This window comes from Arachis hypogaea, chromosome 11 (assembly GCF_003086295.3).
Source record: "Arachis hypogaea cultivar Tifrunner chromosome 11, arahy.Tifrunner.gnm2.J5K5, whole genome shotgun sequence".
Taxonomy (NCBI): Eukaryota; Viridiplantae; Streptophyta; class Magnoliopsida; order Fabales; family Fabaceae; genus Arachis; species Arachis hypogaea.
In genome coordinates this window covers 9,442,222-9,463,659 of record NC_092046.1, presented here as the reverse complement: position 1 = coordinate 9,463,659, position 21,438 = coordinate 9,442,222, and the positions used below count along the sequence as shown (strand labels likewise).

General features: G+C 39.4%; 2 protein-coding genes and 1 long non-coding RNA gene across 3 annotated transcripts; all 3 read left to right on the top strand.

Moving 5' to 3' along the window:
- The first annotated feature begins 1,227 nt into the window (after positions 1-1,227).
- On the top strand, positions 1,228-2,454 carry LOC112720180 (uncharacterized). The gene is made up of 2 exons (XR_003162071.2): positions 1,228-1,649; positions 2,232-2,454. It is a non-coding gene; the product is annotated as an uncharacterized lncRNA (long non-coding RNA).
- A 2,220-nt stretch (positions 2,455-4,674) lies between these two features.
- LOC112720178 (pectinesterase) lies at positions 4,675-8,934 on the top strand. The gene is made up of 2 exons (XM_025771026.3): positions 4,675-5,098; positions 8,028-8,934. The coding sequence occupies exons 1-2, from the start codon at positions 4,792-4,794 to the stop codon at positions 8,714-8,716; spliced, it is 996 nt and encodes a 331-aa protein (XP_025626811.1). The 5' UTR covers positions 4,675-4,791; the 3' UTR covers positions 8,717-8,934.
- Positions 8,935-9,623: 689 nt separating this feature from the next.
- On the top strand, positions 9,624-14,783 carry LOC140176015 (uncharacterized). The gene is made up of 5 exons (XM_072205857.1): positions 9,624-11,246; positions 11,313-12,070; positions 12,179-13,089; positions 13,210-13,322; positions 14,103-14,783. Exons 1-5 carry the CDS (start codon positions 9,624-9,626, stop codon positions 14,781-14,783), a joined length of 4,086 nt encoding a protein of 1,361 aa, XP_072061958.1.
- Positions 14,784-21,438: the final 6,655 nt, after the last annotated feature.

The window sequence follows — 21,438 nt, the reverse complement described above, 5'->3', positions numbered from 1 at the left end:
ATATAGATATTAAAAAAAATCAAAACAATAAAAATCTAATATCCTATAAAAATATACAAATATATTAAATAATTATAATTAATGCTAATTAATTCTAATTATACTTAAACATTTTTAAGACAGAATACCAAAACAACGAGAAAGAGCTAAGTGAGCTAGTTAATCAACCAAACAAGTGAAAGTATAAAATACTGAACCGATACTTTCCTTTGTTAGGAAATTATTTTAATTTTTTAATTTGTTTGTGGGCAATACATATATTAATTATAATCACAAATTATGTTATTTCAAATTAAATGACTTATATAATGGTGATCTCATTTATTGTTATAAATGCTAAATTGAATAAGTCATTATTATTTTTGATTTGGAATTAAATGAGAATAAAACCAGATATTATCTTTTATTCTTTAGGTAATTATCTTTTGAATTTTAGATATATTATCTTTTGAACTTTAGATACTATTTTATTTGGGTTTTAGGATTTAATGGGTGCCATACTCATATAAATAGTGCCTCCAGGTTTCAGTCTCCAATATATCAAAACCGCCTTTGTCGCTCTTTCCCCATCAGAAGAGTTACAATTCAGCCCTAGGGATACAGAAGATTTTGGTTGAGAAAGATCGAAAGAACCACAATATCTAAATCCTTCTGTCAATTTCTGATTTCTATGAGTAAAGGTCCGTTTCCGCATTATGATATATTTTTGGTGATTCAATATAGATAATCTGGGTCATTGAAATTAATTTATTCCAACACCCTTTTCCTCAAGGCATGAAAATGAAAAAAAACAAAATGTTTCATCAAAAAAAAAATTGCAAGAGTCATTCCTTCCTTCAGTTTTGTATTAACTTAAAACTGAATAATAATAAATATATATTTGGTTACAACAAATAATAATGATAATTAGTGCACATTTGTTTTTTCTTTTTTAATTTTTGTCATAAGATTTTAATTTTGCATTGACAATCATTAGGGATGGCAAAAACTCTGGCAGGATGGATATCTGCGGGAAATTACCCGTCGGGAGACGGATACGAGGAGAATTTTTTTATCCGTGGGGACGGAGACGGGGCCCGTATAATAAACGGGGCGGGGGCGGAGGCCGGAATAGAGATTCCCGTCCCGTAGAGACCCGTTTAATCCCCGCATATGTGAAAAGACTAAAATATCCTTAATATATATATATATATATATATATATATATATATATATATATATATATATGTTATGAGGGAGAGTGAAAACCCTAGCCGTTACCCACTTACACTCACAATTCGGTAATTCACAAACCCTGAAGTCCCTCATCCTCTCGAGCCTCCCCCTGGCCCCTGTCCTCTCAGACACGCTGAACGGCGGCTGAACGGCACGGTCTCAGTCCTTCACCGCTACATCCCACTCCCTCAGTCCCTTACCGCCACCTCTCAGTCTCTCACGCAGTCAGGCTACCCGTCATCGTCACGTCACGCACACGGCAACAGCCAACAGGAAGTCTCTCGTTGCATCACCGCCACCTCTCACTCTCTCGTCGCGTCTTCTCGTTGTCGTGAGTTTGTCAGTCGACGCCTTCGCAGTTCGTCGCCTCTTCACCGGTCGTCGCGTCTTCGCCGGCAATCGCCTCTTCGCCGGCCGTTTCCTCTTCTCTTCGGGTAAGTCAGAGAACTCTAATTTTCATTATTTATTTGATTTTGAAGCATTTGTCTGATTTTGATTATAAAATTGTTCTTGTTTATTTTGATTTTGAAGCATTTGTGTGTTATGATTATGCTAATTCTGGTTATGAATTTTTTATGTTGATTTTGAAGAATTTGTGTTTATGATTATGCTGATTCTGGTTATGAAATTTTCCTTGTTTATTTTAATTTTGAACCATTTGTGTTTATGATTATGCTGATTGATTAAGCTGATTCTAATTATGAAATTTTTATTTTCATTTTGAAGCATTTCTGTTTTTGATTATGAAGCATTTGTGTTTATGATTCTGCTGATTGATTATGCTGATTCTGATTATGAAATTTTTATTTTCATTTTGAATCATTTGTGATTATGATTATGCTAATTCTGATTATGAAATTTTACTTGCTTATTTTGATTTTGAAGCTTTTGTGTTTATGATTATGCTGAATCTGATTATGAGATTTTTCTTGTTTATGATTTTTATTTTTACATTATTAACTTATTGTTGAGTTATTATACTATTTTAACTTTAAATTGTTTTCTTTTCAATGTAGGATTCAAGTAAATCGAATTCTACCGTGGTACTATTATTACGCACATGATGAAAGGAGAATTTAGAATTATATTAATGTGATGAACTTTGTTTGGCTGTTTATGGATATATTTGATTGTTTTATGGAATATTTGGTTGTTTATAGATATGTTTAAATGTTGATGATTGTTGGTTATTGTTATTTAAATCTTTAAATACCATGGAAATTTGGTTAGTAAGGACAATCGAGGATTATCTTTGTTTATTTTTTTATTTTTTTCAATTTTTATTATTTTTTATAAAAATCCGTGGATATCCGCGAAGACCCAGGTCCCCGGCGGATACGGGGTCCTCGCGGGGGGCATGTCCCCGCCCCATAGAGACCCGTTGTCATCCCCCGCCCCATGAAGACCCGTTGTCATCCCTAACAATCATACTCAAATAACTTTAAAATCCAAAGAGACATGAATTGCTGGACATGTTTGATAATAAAATTCAAATTTATATCAATGTTCATAATAATCCAACATTTTTTATTTCATTATGAAACTATTACAAAAGTCATTTATATAACCTTTGAATTGGTTGAAGAATAAAAAGTAATATGTAAACAACTATCCACAGCTTAATAACTACAAATTACAATAATAGTGTGATTTACAAACTTAGTAAAAAAGACACCCTTGAGATGTGACACCTTGAGGAGTTGAACATGAAGCTAAAGGGTGAATTCCATATGACAGATACATCATAGAATACATGGTTACTGGGGCAAGTCATGGACTACTTGCTGGAAGCAATTCTCTATTTGAGTATAATTCTTATAATTTATTGTTTCAAGATTTGTCACTCACATAAATAATATTATAATTTTTTGTCTCTTAAATTCACCAATAACACACTCACAAAGTAAAAGAGAATTTCTAATAACTCAGAAAATTTTTATTCATTAGAAAAGATAATATACAAGAATAAATGCACTATCTATTTATAGCTATAATTGGCGGTTCAAAATAAACAACTTGCAACAAAGTTTTATGGTTAAACTTGGATATAATGACGGTAACTATTAAAGGTTGATGAATAAATTTATCATATTTTTGCCCAAAAATACAAAAAATTATGGTACAATATTATTGTATAATTAATAATAATTATTATTATTTTATTTTATTTTATTTTTTTATGAATAGAAAATTGTTATGCTTAACAAAAAAAACATTAAAATTGAACTGTGTATTAATTTTTTTGGAGAACTAAAATATCTGTTTTTAAAATTTTTAGAGATTGATTTAAGTAATTAATCTCTTTTATATATATATATATATTGTATTTAATTAATAATAATAAGAGGTAAAAAAAATTTTTCTTAAAGATGATTCTCATATGTTGTTATATATTTAGAAGTGCTAATGTGACATCATCAAAAAGAGTAAGATGAATTTAACTAATTAATTCCATAACATGTAATATATAACTTATTTTCATTTTTTTAAAAAAAATGTAGTCATATACATATTTTAAAGTAAATAAAACATAAAAAGTAATTAATTTGTCAAATATTTTAAGAAATTAATAAAGTGCTACGTCTCAACCGCCTCCCCCCTCCCCCGGAAGAAAAAATAATGAGAACCAATAAAAGATAGAAAAATTCACCTTAAACATAAAACCATTCTTTTGAAAACTTACAGAATTGGTCGATCAAACTGATTTAACCAAGAACTAGAGTTTAATTAAGTTTGGTCTTTAAGCAAAACCATTTTTATCTAAGAACCGATGAACTGAAGAACCAAAAAATTGACCGTGAACTAGTGAATTGGATTTAAGGTTTAGGGTGTAAATCCTAAATCTTAATTATATACAATTTTTTGGGTAGCTTGTTTGAGTAACCTTTATATAAAAAAAAATAATTAATATTTTTTAAATAATTTAAAAAATAAATAAATGTATATGTAACGTCATTATGTAAGTTGTGAATATTTGGTAGAGAAATTGAGATTTAAAAACAAAGACGAAGAGATAGAGATTGAGAAAAAGAAACTAAATTAATTTTTTGTATTGCATTTGATATAAAATATATTAGATTAAATTATATTTTTATATCATATTTAGTTTAAAATAAATATGGAAACTTAGGAATAGATATAAAATTTAAAAAGTTAAGTAATCAATGAAAATATTTTTTAAAAAAATATTATTATAATTTCAATTTTTATTCCTAGCAATTTCAGTCTTTTTTCACTGTCTAGAGATATGGAAGAGATTGAAATTTTAGTTTTAATCACCAAATATAATACTCAATGCTAGTCTTTCAATCTCAATTTTTTAGTTTCAATCTTTTAAGTCCAAAAAACAAACACAACCTAATTAATAATAACTTGAGGTGTTTAATTAACTCAGTTTGTTAATTTTTTTTTATATGATTATATCAAAGCAAACACATCAATTGGAGTTTCACAAGTCAACGTGGCTTTACTTTGCTTTTATCGAAGCAGCAGGTATATATAAGGGACACATTCAAGATCAGAGGCATAGGTAGGAGAAAACAAATTATATTTAAAAAAAAAAAAGTGTAGAGTTGGATGGAGTCAGTAGGCAAGAGTAATAGGGAAATAGTAGTTGTGGTGGTGGCGATGTTTCTTTCAGTTTGTTTAGTGTGTTATTCCGATGGCAGTGTAATCGTATCGAAAGATGGGAACGGAGATTACAAAAGTGTGAGTGAAGCAATTAAGAATGCTCCAAAGTTGAGTCAAAGTGTTTACACCATTCATGTTCGAGCTGGTACTTATGAAGAGTATGTTGTTATTCATCATGACAAGACCAATATTAAGCTTGTTGGAGATGGTCCTCGCCACACTAAATTAGTTGCTTACCAAGGTTCCACCATAGGTATGTATTTTCATTTTATTTTATTTGTTTATTTGCTCCCATCATATCCCCTTCAACAATTATTTGATGATAGAAGAGATTAGAATGAAGACTTGAAATCCAAATCAAACATGCATGAAAGGGTAACTACTAATTATGATACTACATTGTTTCCTTCCTTCTTCTTCTTCAACTCTTTGCTTGCTATTTGTAATATTTTAATATAGTGGGGCATATGTGATGATCCACCTAAAAAATCAATATGTAAATAAGACAGTGAAAATTTACATATAACTATTTTTGTGTGAAGTTGATATTTAAAAATTATTAAATAATTTAATAAATTTGACTAAATTATCATTTAATAATTTTTAGTTATCAATTTCATATGAATATAACTGTACGTGAATATTCAATTTGAACTTTGTGGTACAAATTGATGTGCGTTCTGTCACTTAGGATTATGCAAATATATAAAATCCCCTATTGAAGTTCTTAGTATTTGATTTTTGGTATATATATATATATATATATATTATATATATATATATATATATATATATAAATTAAATTATAAAATATATGTATTTATATATAAATAATGTCTAATTTTTAATATACAATATACACAGTATTTTTAGATTCTTATACACGGACGAACTCATACTAGTAGAGAGAGTGACCTAGAAGAGAATCTGAATGCAATCAATGCATTAAACATTTTTGCATGAAAAAAATGGCACTCAGAGAGTAAAAAATATATCGTAAATTCTAGTATGTATATATGTTTAGTAATTATAATAATTATATAAGTATTGTTAAAATTAAAAATATTTTTTAATAGTTTGATAATACTTTTTTTAGTAATATTTTTTTAAAGGCATTGCTAAATAATAAAAAACGTTACCTTAATTTAAATATAATTATACTAAATGTATATTAAAATTAGTCAATAAAATCAATTATTAATATAAAATATATATTAAATATAAATATATATTAAAAATAAATTAAATAATATATATATATATTTAAATACAAATATATTGATGATTCATTTTAATAGTTTATTTTAATGTATAAATACTACTTGTTAAAATTTTAATAATATTTTTTGAAATATTATAACTACTGTAATTAACCACCGGCGTATACGCATACTAGAACGAGGATAAGGTGTGTCTGTAAGGCCTAGTTTGATTTTTAGGGTTTTGTGATAATAAGTAATTCAATTCCTCTTCTTTTAATCTTGAGTTTTTAAAGCCTTAATTTTTTGGTAACAATAAAAAGATAATGTAGGTCTAATGGAGGTATAAATGCTAAGGGTAATTTGGAGGGATGTTATACCCGCCTACCAAAAGTTTAAAGAATATTGAGATGATCATTTTAATATGTTTATATATTTTACTATTTTTTAAAATATAAAAAATTATAATTTAATTTTAATAATACTTATATAATTATCATAATTACTGTATTATAGTCCTATTAGAATCTATCAATTGACATTTATATTGCAATCTAATCTATCTATATACACAAAAGTTGATAAGCTATTCATACGAGTATATTAGTCTTAGATTACTGACTCCAAACTTAAAGGTATAGAAAACAAGTGCATGCAACCCCAACTTAACAACTACCCTTAGACTAAGGAATTAACCTAACAACGATAACCTTTTCTTTTTTGTATTTTAAATTTGGGTAGTTGAGAACCTACCACACAAATAATTGTAACCTACTTCGTCTTATCAGATATTGGTTGCCAACTTGCTAGTTGCTGAATTATTGATCGATCTACTTATATAGTAACTATACTTCTACAGTGATCTATATATAGTGCCATCATCATGGTTAATAGACTTTAAAGTAGTATAGTTTCCATTATGTAAAAGTTTGAGTTTAATTTTGATATATATTGATAGTGTAAAATTTGTTATACAGTCATGTAATTGTATTTATTTTTTTGAATGATTATTGATGTTATAATAAAAATAATAATTATTTTGAATGATGTGACATTATGTAATTAAATACATCGTATAATATTATTTTATATGTACAGTACATCAAAATTAAATTCGTAAAACTTTATGTCTATAATAAACACATTCTTTTATCTTAAAAAAAAACAGATTTGAAGACTTTAACTAATAATGTTAAAAAATGAAAAGAAATTAAAAAACAAAAAATTGAAACCCGTTTTAGTCCTGAATTCTCAAATATAAAATGTTTACATAATTTTAAATAAATTATTTTATTGATTTCTATAATTTTATTAATTTTTTATTTTTTAAAAGTTTTTAATCAAATTTCTATATTAAATAAAAATCAATCATCTAGTAACCAATCACCTTTTGGAGTTTACTCTTCTTTCTTGACAAAAAGAAGAAAAACACATTTTATTATGTATTTATAGAATCGTAATTAACAGATTTTTAGTTAACATATAACTAATTCTTATACTAATTATATAAAATCCAATCATTTATATGTATATTGGTTTTGTCATTTTATATATATAAATTTTGTATAACATAAATATGAGTCTAATTTTGATGGATTGAGAGTGTAAAACATTTTATATTATGGTACAATTATATCTAACTTTTTAACGACCATTCATGTGAACAATGTAAACGATAGTTATTTTTATTGACGTAATTAGACGTATAAAACTATTTTACACTAACACAGTGCATCAACATAACGCACAAAAATAATTATCTTTCACGTTGAACACGTATGTAGTCATCAAAAAAACAAACGTAATTATAATATTGAATAAAACATTTTACATTATGCATTAAAATTAAACTTATATTTGAATATATTATTTTATAAAAAAATGTTAAGTGAACAAATAACTTTTTTAACCATTAGCCAAATTTTCTTTGCACTAAAATCTTAAGAGAAAAATGATTGAGTTGGCGTATGTAACTATGATCAGATATTCATGGAGAAGGGTTCATGGCGGAAAGCATAGCATTTGTGAACTCAGCGGGTCTAAAAGCAAGCGGAGCAGTAGCCGTACGCAACGAAGCAAACAACACCGTCTTCTACCGATGTTCCATCGACGGTTACCAGGACACTCTATGGGCAGTTTCCGGCCGGCAGTTCTACAAGAACTGCGACATCTACGGCACCGTCGACTTCATCTACGGCGCCGCCGCCGCCGTCTTCCAGGACTGCATGCTCTACGCCAGATACCGTGATCACGTGACATTCACCGCTCAGTCACGTGACGATCCAAATGACAATAACTCCGCCTTCACTTTCCAGAGATGCAACTTCACGATGTCTCCAGAAGATTCCATTTCGCATGCTAAGTCGGAGATGCATGCGACTTTGGGCCGCCCATGGAGGCCGTACTCAACGGTGGCTATACTGCAGTGCTTTATTGACTCTATTGTTGGGCCCGCGGGCTGGGAAGAGATGCCGGGGCAGCCCACTGATAGGGTTACGTATGTGGAGTATGGGAATGTTGGGCCTGGGGCTGGTACGGACGGGAGAGTGAAGTGGCCTGGTGTTAGAGTGCTTCATCGACCAGCTGAAGCACAACGTTTCACTGCTTCCAATCTCTTGGATGCTGACTCTTGGATTCCATCCACTGGTGTTCCTTATGACAATGGATTCTAGTTAGTTAGTTAGTTAATTCTGTTTTTTTTTTACCCGCTTTTCTGTTCTTTCTTTCTCGTTTTGTATCTGCCTTTAATTATTTGTGCTTAATTATCTTCTCAACTGTAATATTAGTGTTTGCTACTTACCCTTTCAATTCAACAGATCAATTGTAATGTGTTGGATTTTATTGTGTGTTCGACAAAAAGCCAAACAATTAAAATGATTTTGTTTATATATATTTCACGATATTTTCCGGTATGATAGATCAAAGATTAATTCGCTATGATTCTGAACTCCATTTAAGATGTGTTACGGCCCAGCCCAGAATTCCTGCGGGTCAACCCGACCCGAGCTCCACCCGGCCCGGCTACGCGCCCTTCAACCGACCCTGACACGCGTCCCATACAGCTCACACACAGCTATGGGACAGCGTCCCTGAAAATATGGGCCTGACCTCCAGAGGGGCCCAGGACTGACATGTATATAAGGGGAAGAATGGCTCTTCCCCCGAGGTAAGTCACATCCCTACACCACCCTCATTTCGCCTGCACATATTCTGACAAGAGCGTCGGAGTGTCTTTGCAGGTGGCACCCCCCCTCTTCTCTCACACGACGTGCTCGGGATCTCCCCAGCCCGGACTGGAAGACCGTGACCAGACGAGCCCTTTCCTTCACCCCGGGTCCTGACCCGAACCGTCCGGTAACCGACTTACCGAACATTGGCGCCGTCTGTGGGGATCGTCTATGGACTTCGTACTAGTCCAGACTGGGACCGGCAGGGAGGCGCGCTGCCGCGCCTCCCGTGCTTGGGGGAGGCGCCGTTTCGACAGAAACCTGACAACAGCAGAAGTCGCCTCCGAGGGATGCGACGCAGACTCACGAAAGACGCCCCTTCGGAGGAACTGGCGACAACCACGCCAGGATAATGCAAGAGTTGCGCCATAGGATGCAAGACTTAGAACGCCGGCTAGCCGAAAGAGAACGCGACCAACGCACCCCGGAGCGAAGCCCCACCCGTTCCCGTTCAAGGAGCCGCTCGAGGCGCTCACCCAGCCCCCAATACGAGTCGGAGAGCACGGGGGGACGGAGACGAGCCAGAAGAAGAAGTCGAGACCCCATCATTTACGCCCGACACGAGAGACGGCGTGCGTCGAACAGAGGCGAAGAGGACGGCCGTCGGGAGAATGACGAGCCGGGGAGAACTACCCAGGGACCAGTAATAATAGGAGCGACCCCTTTCCACCGTTCCGTACTCGAGGTCCAGCTGCCGAAATACTTCGACAAGCCAACAGACATGAAGTATGATGGAACACAAGATCCCCTGGAACACTTGACGGCCTTTGAGGCCAGAATGAACCTGGAAGAGGTAGGAGACGAGGTCAGATGTCGCGCCTTCCCGGTCACCCTGGCGGGCCCGGCGATACGGTGGTTCAACAACCTCCCGCAGGGCTCGGTGACTCAATTCTCCGACATCAGCCACGCCTTCTTGGCTCAATTCACGACTAGGATTGTCAAAGCCAAACACCCAATCAATTTGCTAGGGGTGACACAGAGACCTGGAGAGCCGACCGGGAAATACCTGGACCGTTTCAATGACGAGTGCTTGGAAATTGACGGTCTAACGGACTCGGTGGCAAGTCTATGCTTGACGAACGGGCTCTCGAATGAGGACTTTAGGAAACACCTTACCACAAAGCCCGTTTGGACAATGCAAGAGATCCAGTGCGTGGCCAAAGAATACATCAATGACGAAGAAGTCAGCCGGGTCGTGGCTGCCAATAAGCGGCAGCCCGCCTACAACCAAGCCCGGCACTATGAAGGCAAAGAAAGACCAAAGGAACACGCCAGGGACGGCGGTCCGGGTAAAACACCCAAACCGTTTCCCCGAGTTGGGAAGTTCACCAATTATACCCCCCTCACAGCACCAATCACCGAAGTTTACCAACAGATAGCGGAAAAGGGGATACTGTCAAAGCCCCGACCTCTGAAGGACAGGACGGGAGGAAACAAGAACCTCTACTGCGAGTACCACAAGGGTTACGGACACAAGACCCAAGACTGCTTCGACCTAAAAGACGCCCTGGAGCAAGCTATCAGGGATGGGAAACTTGCCGACTTCTCCCACCTTATACGAGAACCAAGGAGACGTAACCGGGACCACGATAGCGAAGATAGATCCCGGCCAACAAGGCGACGGCAGGAACCAGAGGGTGACGACCACGGCCTTACGGTGGTAAACGTGGTAACGGCCAGGAATACCGCCCCAAGGTCAAAGTCAGCACAGAAAAAAGACGCTAAGGTCCTAGCGGTCTCCACCTCGACAGGCAGAAGTTTCCGAGGTATCCCACCCATCTCCTTCGGCTCAGAGGACCAATGGTTTGACGAGGCACCGGAAAGTCCGCCCATGGTCATCACGGCCAGGGTCGGGACGGTCCTCGTCAAACGAATCCTGGTAGATACGAGGGCAGACTCAAACATCATGTTTCGAAACGTTTTCGATGCCCTGGGACTAAGGGACGCCGACCTGACGACCCACCAGCACGGTGTGGTAGGGTTGGGGGACCACTTCATCAAGCCGGACGGAATCATCTCACTCCCGACCTCTGTGGGACAGGGGCAAAAGCGACGAACAGTCATGGCGGACTTCGTAATATTACGAGACTCCACGGCTTATAACATCATCCTGGGGAGAAAAACCATTAACGACCTGGGGGCCGCCATTAGCACTAAGCTGCTGGTGATAAAGTTTGTCACTGATGACGGATCCGTAGGATCCATCAAAGGCGACTTGGAAACGGCAGTCGCTTGCGACCACGCCAGCCTCTCTCTCAGGAAAAAATCCAAAGAAGCGTCTGGAGTCTTCCTGGCTGACCTAGACGCCAGAATAGACGACAAACCTAGACCAGAACCAGAAGGGGACTTGGAAAAGTTCAGGGTCGGCGAAGAGGACGATAAATTCACATTCATAAACAGGAACCTCCCCCACGAAATGAAGGAGCAATTGATGGAAATGATCAGGGCTAATGCCGACCTCTTTGCCTGGACGCCTGCCGATATGCCCGGGATAGACCCCCAGCTCATATCGCATCATCTGGCCGTCAAGGCGGGAACCAAGCCAGTGGCCCAGAGGAGGAGAAAAATGTCGCAAGAAAGAGCAGAAGAAGTAGCCAAGCAAACGGCCAGCCTTCTAGAAGCAGGATTCATCCGAGAACTGGACTACTCAACTTGGCTGTCAAACGTGGTCCTGGTCAAAAAGCACAATGGGAGGTGGAGAATGTGCGTAGACTACTCTGACCTCAACAAGGCGTGTCCCAAGGATTGCTACCCTCTACCTAACATTGACGCACCCGTTGACGCAGCGGCGGGGTACCGGTACCCGAGCTTCATGGATGCCTACTCAGGATACAACCAGATACCGATGCACCGACCTGACGAAGAAAAAACGGCGTTCATAACACCAGGAGGAATCTATTGTTACAGGGTGATGCCTTTCGGTTTGAAAAACGCTGGGGCCACATACCAAAGGCTGATGAACAAGATATTCAGTGAACTCATAGGCAAGACAGTAGAAGTCTACATGGATGACATACTCGCGAAGACTACACGACCCAACGACCTCCTTAGCGACCTTGATGGTGTTTTTTCGTCCCTCCGGCAACACGGCATGAGGCTTAATCCGCTCAAGTGCGCGTTTGCCATGGAGGCCGGTAAGTTCTTGGGATTCATGATTACTCAAAGAGGGGTGGAAGCCAACCCCGAGAAGTGTCAGGCAGTTCTCCAGATGAAGAGTCCGGGCTGTATCAAAGACGTCCAACGACTTGCCGGGAGGTTAACGGCTTTATCCCGATTCCTCGGCGCGTCAGCAGCAAGAGCCCTACCTTTCTTCAATCTAATGAAAAAAGGAATGACGTTCGAATGGACCCCAGCATGCGAGGAGGCATTCAACCACTTCAAGCAGATTTTAGCGGCACCACCAGTTCTCAGAAAACCCAGGGCCGGAGAACCGCTCTATCTCTACCTATCGGTAACCGAGGAAGCAATGGCCACGGTGCTCGTCAGAGAAGGGGAAAAGACCCAACAACCCGTTTATTTCGTTAGCAGGGTCCTCCAAGGACCAGAACTGAAATACAGCAAGTTGGAAAAACTGGCGCTGGCGCTCCTAGTCTCCTCCCGAAGGTTAAGACAATACTTCCAAAGCCATCGTATAGTCGTAAGGACGGACCAGGCGATTCGCCAAGTACTGCAAAAGCCTGACTTGGCCGGTAGGATGATGACCTGGGCCATCGAGCTCTCCCAATACGACCTACAATATGAACCCCGACACGCGATCAAAGCTCAGGCAATGGCAGACTTTCTGGTTGAAGTGACGGGGGACCCTCCCGAGGAAACGGGCACACGGTGGAGGCTCCACGTTGACGGGGCCTCCAACCAAACGTCCGGGGGAGCAGGGGTCATCCTAGAAAGCCCAGCAGGGGTCATCTATGAACAATCGACTAAGTTCGAGTTTCCAGTGTCGAACAACCAAGCAGAATATGAAGCTCTCTTGGGCGGACTAACATTAGCCCGGGAAGTCGGAGCGACAAAGGTCGAAGTATGCAGCGACTCACAAGTTGTCACCTCACAGGTAAACGGAAGCTACCAAGCCCGGGACCCCCTCCTGCAAAAATACTTGGAAAAGGTTAGAGAAATAACGAGTCAGTTCCAGGAGGTCATCGTCCAACACGTCCCAAGAGAAAGGAACACACGGGCGGACCTCCTGTCTAAGCTGGCAAGCACAAAGCCAGGATCGGGTAACCGGTCCCTCATCCAAGGCATGGTGAAGGAACCAACGGTCGCCCTCCATTTGACGAAGTCAAGCCTCTCATGGCTAGACCCCATCACCAACTTCCTGGAACTCGGCAAGTTGCCCGAAGATGAGAAGACAGCCAAAGCCTTAAGAAGGGAGGCGGCCAGATACGCAATTATACAGGGACAACTATTCAAAAAGGGACTCAGCCAGCCCCTGTTGAAGTGTTTGCACCCCGACCAGACGGACTACGTGCTTAGAGAAGTCCATGAGGGGTGTTGTGGACACCACATCGGGGGCAAAGCCCTAGCAAGGAAGCTCATCCGAGCAGGATACTATTGGCCAACAATGATGAAAGACTCAAAAGAATTTGTCAAAAGATGCATAAAGTGTTAACAAAATGCCAACTTCCACAAGGCACCGGCCTCCGAGCTAAATTCTCTGACGACTACTCGACCTTTCGCACAATGGGGAGTCGACCTCCTGGGGCCTTTCCCGGTCGGCCCAGGACAAGTCAAATACCTCATTGTCGCCATCGACTACTACACCAAATGGGTGGAGGCTGAACCGCTGGCTACGATATCGTCCTCCAACTGTCGGAAGTTCATGTGGAAGCAGGTGATAACCCGTTTCGGTATCCCGGAAGTCATTATCTCAGACAACGGGACCCAGTTCACAGACAAGAAGTTCATGGAGTTCCTCTCTGGCCTAGGGATAAAGCAAAAGTTCTCCTCGGTAGAACATCCCCAAACAAACGGGCAGGTAGAGGCCGCAAACAAAGTCGTCCTTCTTGGTCTAAAGAAGCGCCTAGACAACAAGAAAGGAAGCTGGGCTGACGAACTCTCCTCCGTTCTATGGTCTTACCGGACAACCGAGCAAAGCGCCACGGGGGAAACTCCCTTTCGCCTAACATACGGGGTCGATGCGGTTATACCAGTCGAAATCGGCGAACCGAGCCCCCGACTGCTACTCACGGGCATGAGCGAAGCGGTCGAAAAGGACCTGATTGAGGAAACAAGGGAGATGGCTCACCTAACAGAAACGGCGCTGAAACAAAGAATAGCTCTGCGTTACAACGCAAAAGTCCTCAAACGAGATTTCGAGGAAAGGGACCTCGTCCTGCGACGCAACGACATCGGCGTCCCGACCCCAGGGGAAGGCAAGCTGGCGGTAAATTGGGAAGGTCCCTACAGGGTAAGGGAGGTACTCGGCAAAGGTGCTTACAAGCTCGAAAGACTCGACGGCAAGGAAGTGCCCAGAACATGGAATGCGGGTAGCCTAAAAAGGTTCTACCCATGACCAGACGATTCGCCGACTTGAGAACCTAAAGAAATAGTAAATACCTGCTTTATTTGCACGACAATCTACCTTTTTATCTTGTCAAAAATTCACCATATTAATTAATTTGCTTAGCTAACGATTAACTCATACTTGTCAAAATTTCTCGTACTTGTCTACCTCTTCCCTACGTGCGCCTCACACGAGCGCGCCTTAAAACAGCATACCGGGACTGATCACCCCGGGGGCCATCTTCGTGACGGCCAAAGCCAACTGCGACGACAACACGACCACGGCGATCCAAGCCATAACAATCATAAAACGGGAAAACGGGCGCGAGCCCCCAAAGAGAAATAACGACAACAAATACAATAAACGGCAACCCGGCCAAACGACCAAATAAGTATAACTTATAAAGAGTCAAAACAAAAAACGAGCAATAAGTTGTTCAGCAAACGCGTTACAAAATATCCTAAGTTACAAGACCTCACTTCCTCGGCATGTCAACAATCTTTCCGTCCTGGATAATCTTGAAAACGCCAATTGACGACGTGTCGAAATCAGGAGCTGCGATCCTCAGCTGAGCCTTCAGGGCATCTTCGGTCATCGAGATGGCATTCTTCCCTTGCTCCTTGGTCACCTTAAGCTTCTTCTTAAGCTTAGCGGCTTCAGCTTTAGCGGTTTTCGCCTCCGAGACGGCCTGCTCCCGCTCTTTTTCCAAGGCGACAACCCGACCCTGAGCGGCGTTCAGCTGACCCTCCAATGTCATCTCGCGCTCAAGAAGCCGGGCCACGGTCTCATTGGACGCCTTCAACCTCTCCGCAACAAACGACGACTTCTCCTCAGCAGCGCTAAGCTTTCCCCCCATCTCGGACAGCTGACCCCGGAGGAGTTCAACTTGAGCCTTGAAGTCATTGTTCGCCTTAACAGAGGACTCAAGCTTCCTCCGGAGCGCCTCCATCCCCGATAACTCGAATTCAGCCTTCCGAGCTATCACGGCCCCACGAAGCAAGGTGCGATACATCCACCTCGCCTGCCCGGACAGTTCGGTCTCGTGAAAATGCTCCTCTGTCCCGGGTATCAGTTGGGAGTCAATAAATTTGGTAGCATCAAAGTTCCTTTCCATTATGGTAAGGGCCCCTTCCGGACTGGAAGACATCTTTCGCTTCTTGGGAGTATGGATAAGCTCCACGTCACTATCCGGCTGGGGGGTGAGAGTCGCGTGTCCTTCAGCGGACCCTTCCTCACGGGTAGGGGAAGCCTGGCCCCCTGCAGCCTGTTTCCCCGACACGTCGGTATCCTGGGGAGAAGGCACAGCCTGATTCTCCTTCTCCCCTGAAGGACCCCCCGACTTACCGACATCCCTCTCTTCGGCATTCTCGTCGTCACTTGCTTCAAAAAAGGTCTTCATCAGATTCTCAAGACCGGTCACGGTGGCAGACATTTCCACTGCAACGAAAAACAGGCACGTTAGTCGTTAGATCGGAAAAAGAAAAACAACGATAAAGAAGCATAGGCAAACAAAGAAGACAACTCACGAATATAGCTCCTGGCGGCCTCCCGTTCACCCATAAGAAGATGTGGGTTCACGGGGTTCTTTTCAAAAATGGCAAAAAGTACGTCAGCTATTTGCTTATCTACAGCCGACAACCTCTTGTACGTCACCTTGATGAAAGGATTCGACCCCGCACCAAAACTCCAATAAGTCTGGATAAGGCGCTCCCCCTCTAACGACAACCAAAAGGGGTGACGACCTTTGACGGGATGAACCTTGAAGTACTTATCTTTAAAACCATGGTAGGAGTCCTCAAAAAGGTCAAAAATTCTCCTACCCTGGGCAGAACGGAAAGAAAGAAACCCTTTTCTAGCCTTCCCCTGTTTGGAGGGGTTGGTAAGGTTGAAATAGAAGAGGAAAACGTCCACCGACACCGGCAGCTCCAAGTACTCGCAGACCATTTCGAAGCAGCGGATCGAAGCCCAGCTGTTCGGATGAAGCTGAGACGGGGGGACGGATATCCGGTTCAGCAGCGCCATTTGAAACTCGGAGAACGGTATCCAAACGCCGATTTGTGTGAACATGGACTTGTAAAACCAGATCCAATCGGAGACACGAGGGGAGTGAAAGTTGAGCTCATAAATACGCTCATGGGGGGCAGGGACAATGGCCTCGTAGTTGGCCTCTTCGTCAGTCCCCCCACACAAGTAGCCGGCTTGCCGGAACTCGGTCAACTCCTCCAAGTCCATCTGGTTGGGTGAGCTCCTTATATCGTCGGTCACCCAGGCGTACGGGTCGTAGGCCACGCCAGTTCCTGAAGACCGGGAAACGATGCGAGGCATACCTACATCGGGGTACCACTCCGTTAGACTATGAGGTCGGGAGTCCATAGAAACCCAGAAACTACGCCTTTTCAAACTTAGATCATGGCCAAGAACAGTTAAAAACTACACCTATCACACAAATCACTTAAAACCTACCCAGGAATGGTACCCCTCCCCTAGTTCGTCTACCCCACCAATGGAAGGCCATTCAGCAAAAGTAAACCAAAACATACAAACAATAACTACCGCAACAGTGAGGCATAATATAAACATAGGGGGAGAAGGCTCAAGAAATTACCTGAAATGGAGTACGAAACTGGAGTGTAAAAGAGAGGCACAAGTTGGCTCGAATAGAAAATCTTTGGATATCAGGGAGAAAAGAAGATGAAAATAGCAAAGTGGGAGGAAGAGAAAAGAAAACTGTTTAAAAACCACCATGATAAGCGCGAAAGAAGGCAAGGGCAAAATGGTCTTTGCGCACGGGGTTTTTTCAAATCATTACGAGCATTTAATGCTCAGCGCGAAGAACGAAGCGACGAACGAATGCCTCAGCAGACCAAGAGACACGCGCACCAGAGACGCGTCTCTCCCACAGTCAGCCGACTCGACGACAACGCACGAGTAAGGAAATCACGCGCCACCGATCGTCCTCGCGACCATCACTGGTGCGTCGGGGGCACTGTTACGGCCCAGCCCAGAACTCCTGCGGGTCAACCCGACCCGAGCTCCACCCGGCCCGGCTACGCGTCCTTCAACCGACCCTGACACGCGTCCCATATAGCTCACACACAGCTATGGGACAGCGTCCCTGAAAATATGGGCCTGACCTCCAGAGGGGCCCAGGACTGACATGTATATAAGGGGAAGAATGGCTCTTCCCCCGAGGTACGTCACATCCCTACACCACCCTCATTTCGCCTGCACATATTCTGACAAGAGCGTCGGAGTGTCTTTGCAGGTGGCACCTCCTCTCTTCTCTCACACGACGTGCTCGGGATCTCCCCAGCCCGGACTGGAAGACCGTGACCAGACGAGCCCTTTCCTTCACCCCGGGTCCTGACTCGAACCGTCCGGTAACCGACTTACCGAACAAGATGTTTATATATTTTATAAAATAGAGATGCTATGCGCATCTATAATACATTAACATTGAACAATCATGGCAAAAGTACTTAAGTGAGAAAGATACTTCTCTTCATACACCGACTCACTACTTAACCTGGCTTAAAACAAGAAAAGTCCAACCAACAAATATTGGCTGGATCAATACCTACGTGACTTCATAAAGGTTGGGAGTGTTGTAAAATAACTAAATAAATAAATAAGGAAAATGTAACAAATATAAAATATGAAAATATAATTAGATAGTTCAAGTAGTAATGTTCATTAGAATTACTATATTAATAGATATATTTAGTAATATTGTAGTAAAGAATATAAGAGATAGTATAAAAGAGAAAGAGAAAGAGTGAAGAATATTTAATATTCTTATTGTTGTTGTTGTATTGTTTCAATCGTTACTTCTATTATTTATACAAATGAGAAGCTTTTGATTTCAACCTTCGTTAATTTTAAACTGGCCTTGAAAAGCTATTCCTTTAGTATAGGAAAGATTAGCCACCCAATTTTATAAATGGGCATTCAATTCTTTCTTATCACAACAGGGAGCGACAATGTTATACAAACTTTACTTACTCGAATCAGTAATTAATCTCTACAATCTTTTCTACTCATTTAAAAAGGAAATCACAATAATTTCTCTAACAAAACGGAACGATTATCCATTGTTAAAAGTGAAATTACTCTAAAAAGTGGTTATTGACCCTACACCTACGGTTATAAATATCCTGACACTCTTAGATATACTTCGAATCCAATCTAGTAAAAATCTGTCTAAAACTTTTGCTAACTTAAGAATCGGAATCTCTTACAAATACTACCCTTTACTTTCATCAAGACGTCGGATGGCGACACTATAACAACAGAAGATGTCAGACAAACCACCCAAAAACATTCGACCTTCACGTTCAAACCCAAAACAAATCAATTTTAACTAAACTTCAGAACACCTCCTAATTCCAAAAGTATTGATTTTTGTTATTTCTAATATAATTATTGTCAAGTACTCAAGTATAGTTGTTTACTAATATAATCTTATAAGTAGCATTTTTCTTTTACGAAACTATAATCCCATCTTTTGAAGGTTGATCTGATTTGGACGTGTAGATAAATTAGTAATAATAAATCTATGTGAATTAAATTGGAACTAAGAATAAGAATAAATTATTTAAAGGTAAAGTATACTTTTTATTCCTGAAATTTGATAAAAATTTTAAAAATATTCTAAGTTTTATTTTATTTTAATTTTGTTCTAAAAGTTTTCGATTTGTATCAAATGTATCTCTGACTATTAATTTTTCAAAAAATTTAAGACCTATTTAACAACAATTTCATAAGAACAACCCTCAACACAAGCAAATCAAGCATAATTTTCATGCACGATTGTTAGATTGGTCTTAAATTTTATGAAAATTTAGCCGTTGAGAGTATATTTGATGCAAATAAAAAATTTTTGGGACAAAATTAAAACAAAATAAAACTTAGAGGTATTTTTAAAACTTTTGCCAAACTTTAGGGACAAAAAATATACTTTACCCATTATTTAAATAAAATAAATGACAATTAAAATTATCTATATATAATTTTTACATGAAAATTATTCATATACACTTTTTTTTTATAATTTTATGTAAATGGCTAGAGTGTAGTAGCAAGGTTCTGAAAACCGAACCGGTCATCGAACCGCTCTAACTGCTAGTTTACTGGTTTATAGGTTCAACCAGTTCGACCGTGGTTGAACCGAAAAAACCGTTTTATAATAAAATAAAAAAAATATAAATACATTCTGCGAAAAAATACCATCCAAGGTTCCTGTTCATGCATCTAAAACGGACATCACCAAACAGAGCCATATAAATCAATGGCACCAGACATCCAAAGAAGTTGTCTCTTGCCAAAATTTCATTTCATATTACAACATATGCAGACAACAAATACGCAGGTGATATGGAAACTCTATAATGGTTATTGAACATGCATGCTCTCATGAACACTAATCAACTAATCAATGCCATCAATGCCGCAGGTGCTACTCCACACTGCACCATGGCTTCGATCTAGCAGCTTGCACTCAAAATTCTCAGTCTGCATAATAGTTATATGTATGATCAATAATACTAGCTGCTAGTACCATCCACAATGAAAAAAGTCTAGGAGTCAACAATTTTAATTCATATTAGCTAACACTTTTAGTCAACAGTTTAATGCCTTTAGTTTAATAGTCTAATACAACATTTTTAACCAACATTTTTAAATATTACTAACTAATTGTTCAATAATGTTTTATACATATTAGTTATATACTAGGAACTTAATTCTTACATACATATATATAACATAATAAAGAATTTTCAGTAATGGTTTTTGTGAGAGTGTCTATTTAGTGATTCCAATGCAATATATATGATGAAAAATAATTTTTTGAGTTACAACAATAACCACTATTTCATTATATAGGATAGTAGCATTAGTGTAAGATGTTGAAGACTCAAATTTCAACTACTCTTGACAATAATTGCTTGATTCAGCAGAATAATTTAGAAGTAGGAGAATGTGTATATATATAGTATACCTTACAAAGCTGGATAGCAGTTATATCTCTAATTCCCTGTTGATACCAAATCACAAATGCCAAGTAATTAGGGTTGCTACTACTCTCATCTATCTTGAATGTTATGTTCTCGTGTGGATAATTGCAAGCAACCCTGCACACACAGATACAGAAAACTATAAATACTTCAATCTTAGCTTGCGTGTGTGCATATATAAGGATCTAATTAAGCAAAAATGTTAATTATTAAGGTTTAGCACCCAACAACTAATCAATTATCAATGCTTCAACAATTAATCATGCTTCAAGCAATTAACAGCAAGGTTTAGACTTTAGAACCAAAAATTAATCAATGCTTCAACAATTAATCATGCTTCAAGCAATCAGCTTCAACAATTAATCATTTAATCATGCTTCAAGTAATCAGCTTCAACAATTAATCATGCTTCAAGCAATCAACAGCTAGGTTTAGACTTTAGAACCAACAATTAATCAATGCTTCAACAATAAATCATGTTTCAAGCAATCAACAGCAAGGTTTAGAACCAACAATAAATCAATACTTCAACAATTATTATTACAAAAAATAAAATTTATACCTAGGGTTAGTGGAAGACAGGGAAGAGTGCAGAGCTGGCGGCGACAGGGACAATGGTTGGGGTGGAAGGGTTGAATAGAGCTGGCGCC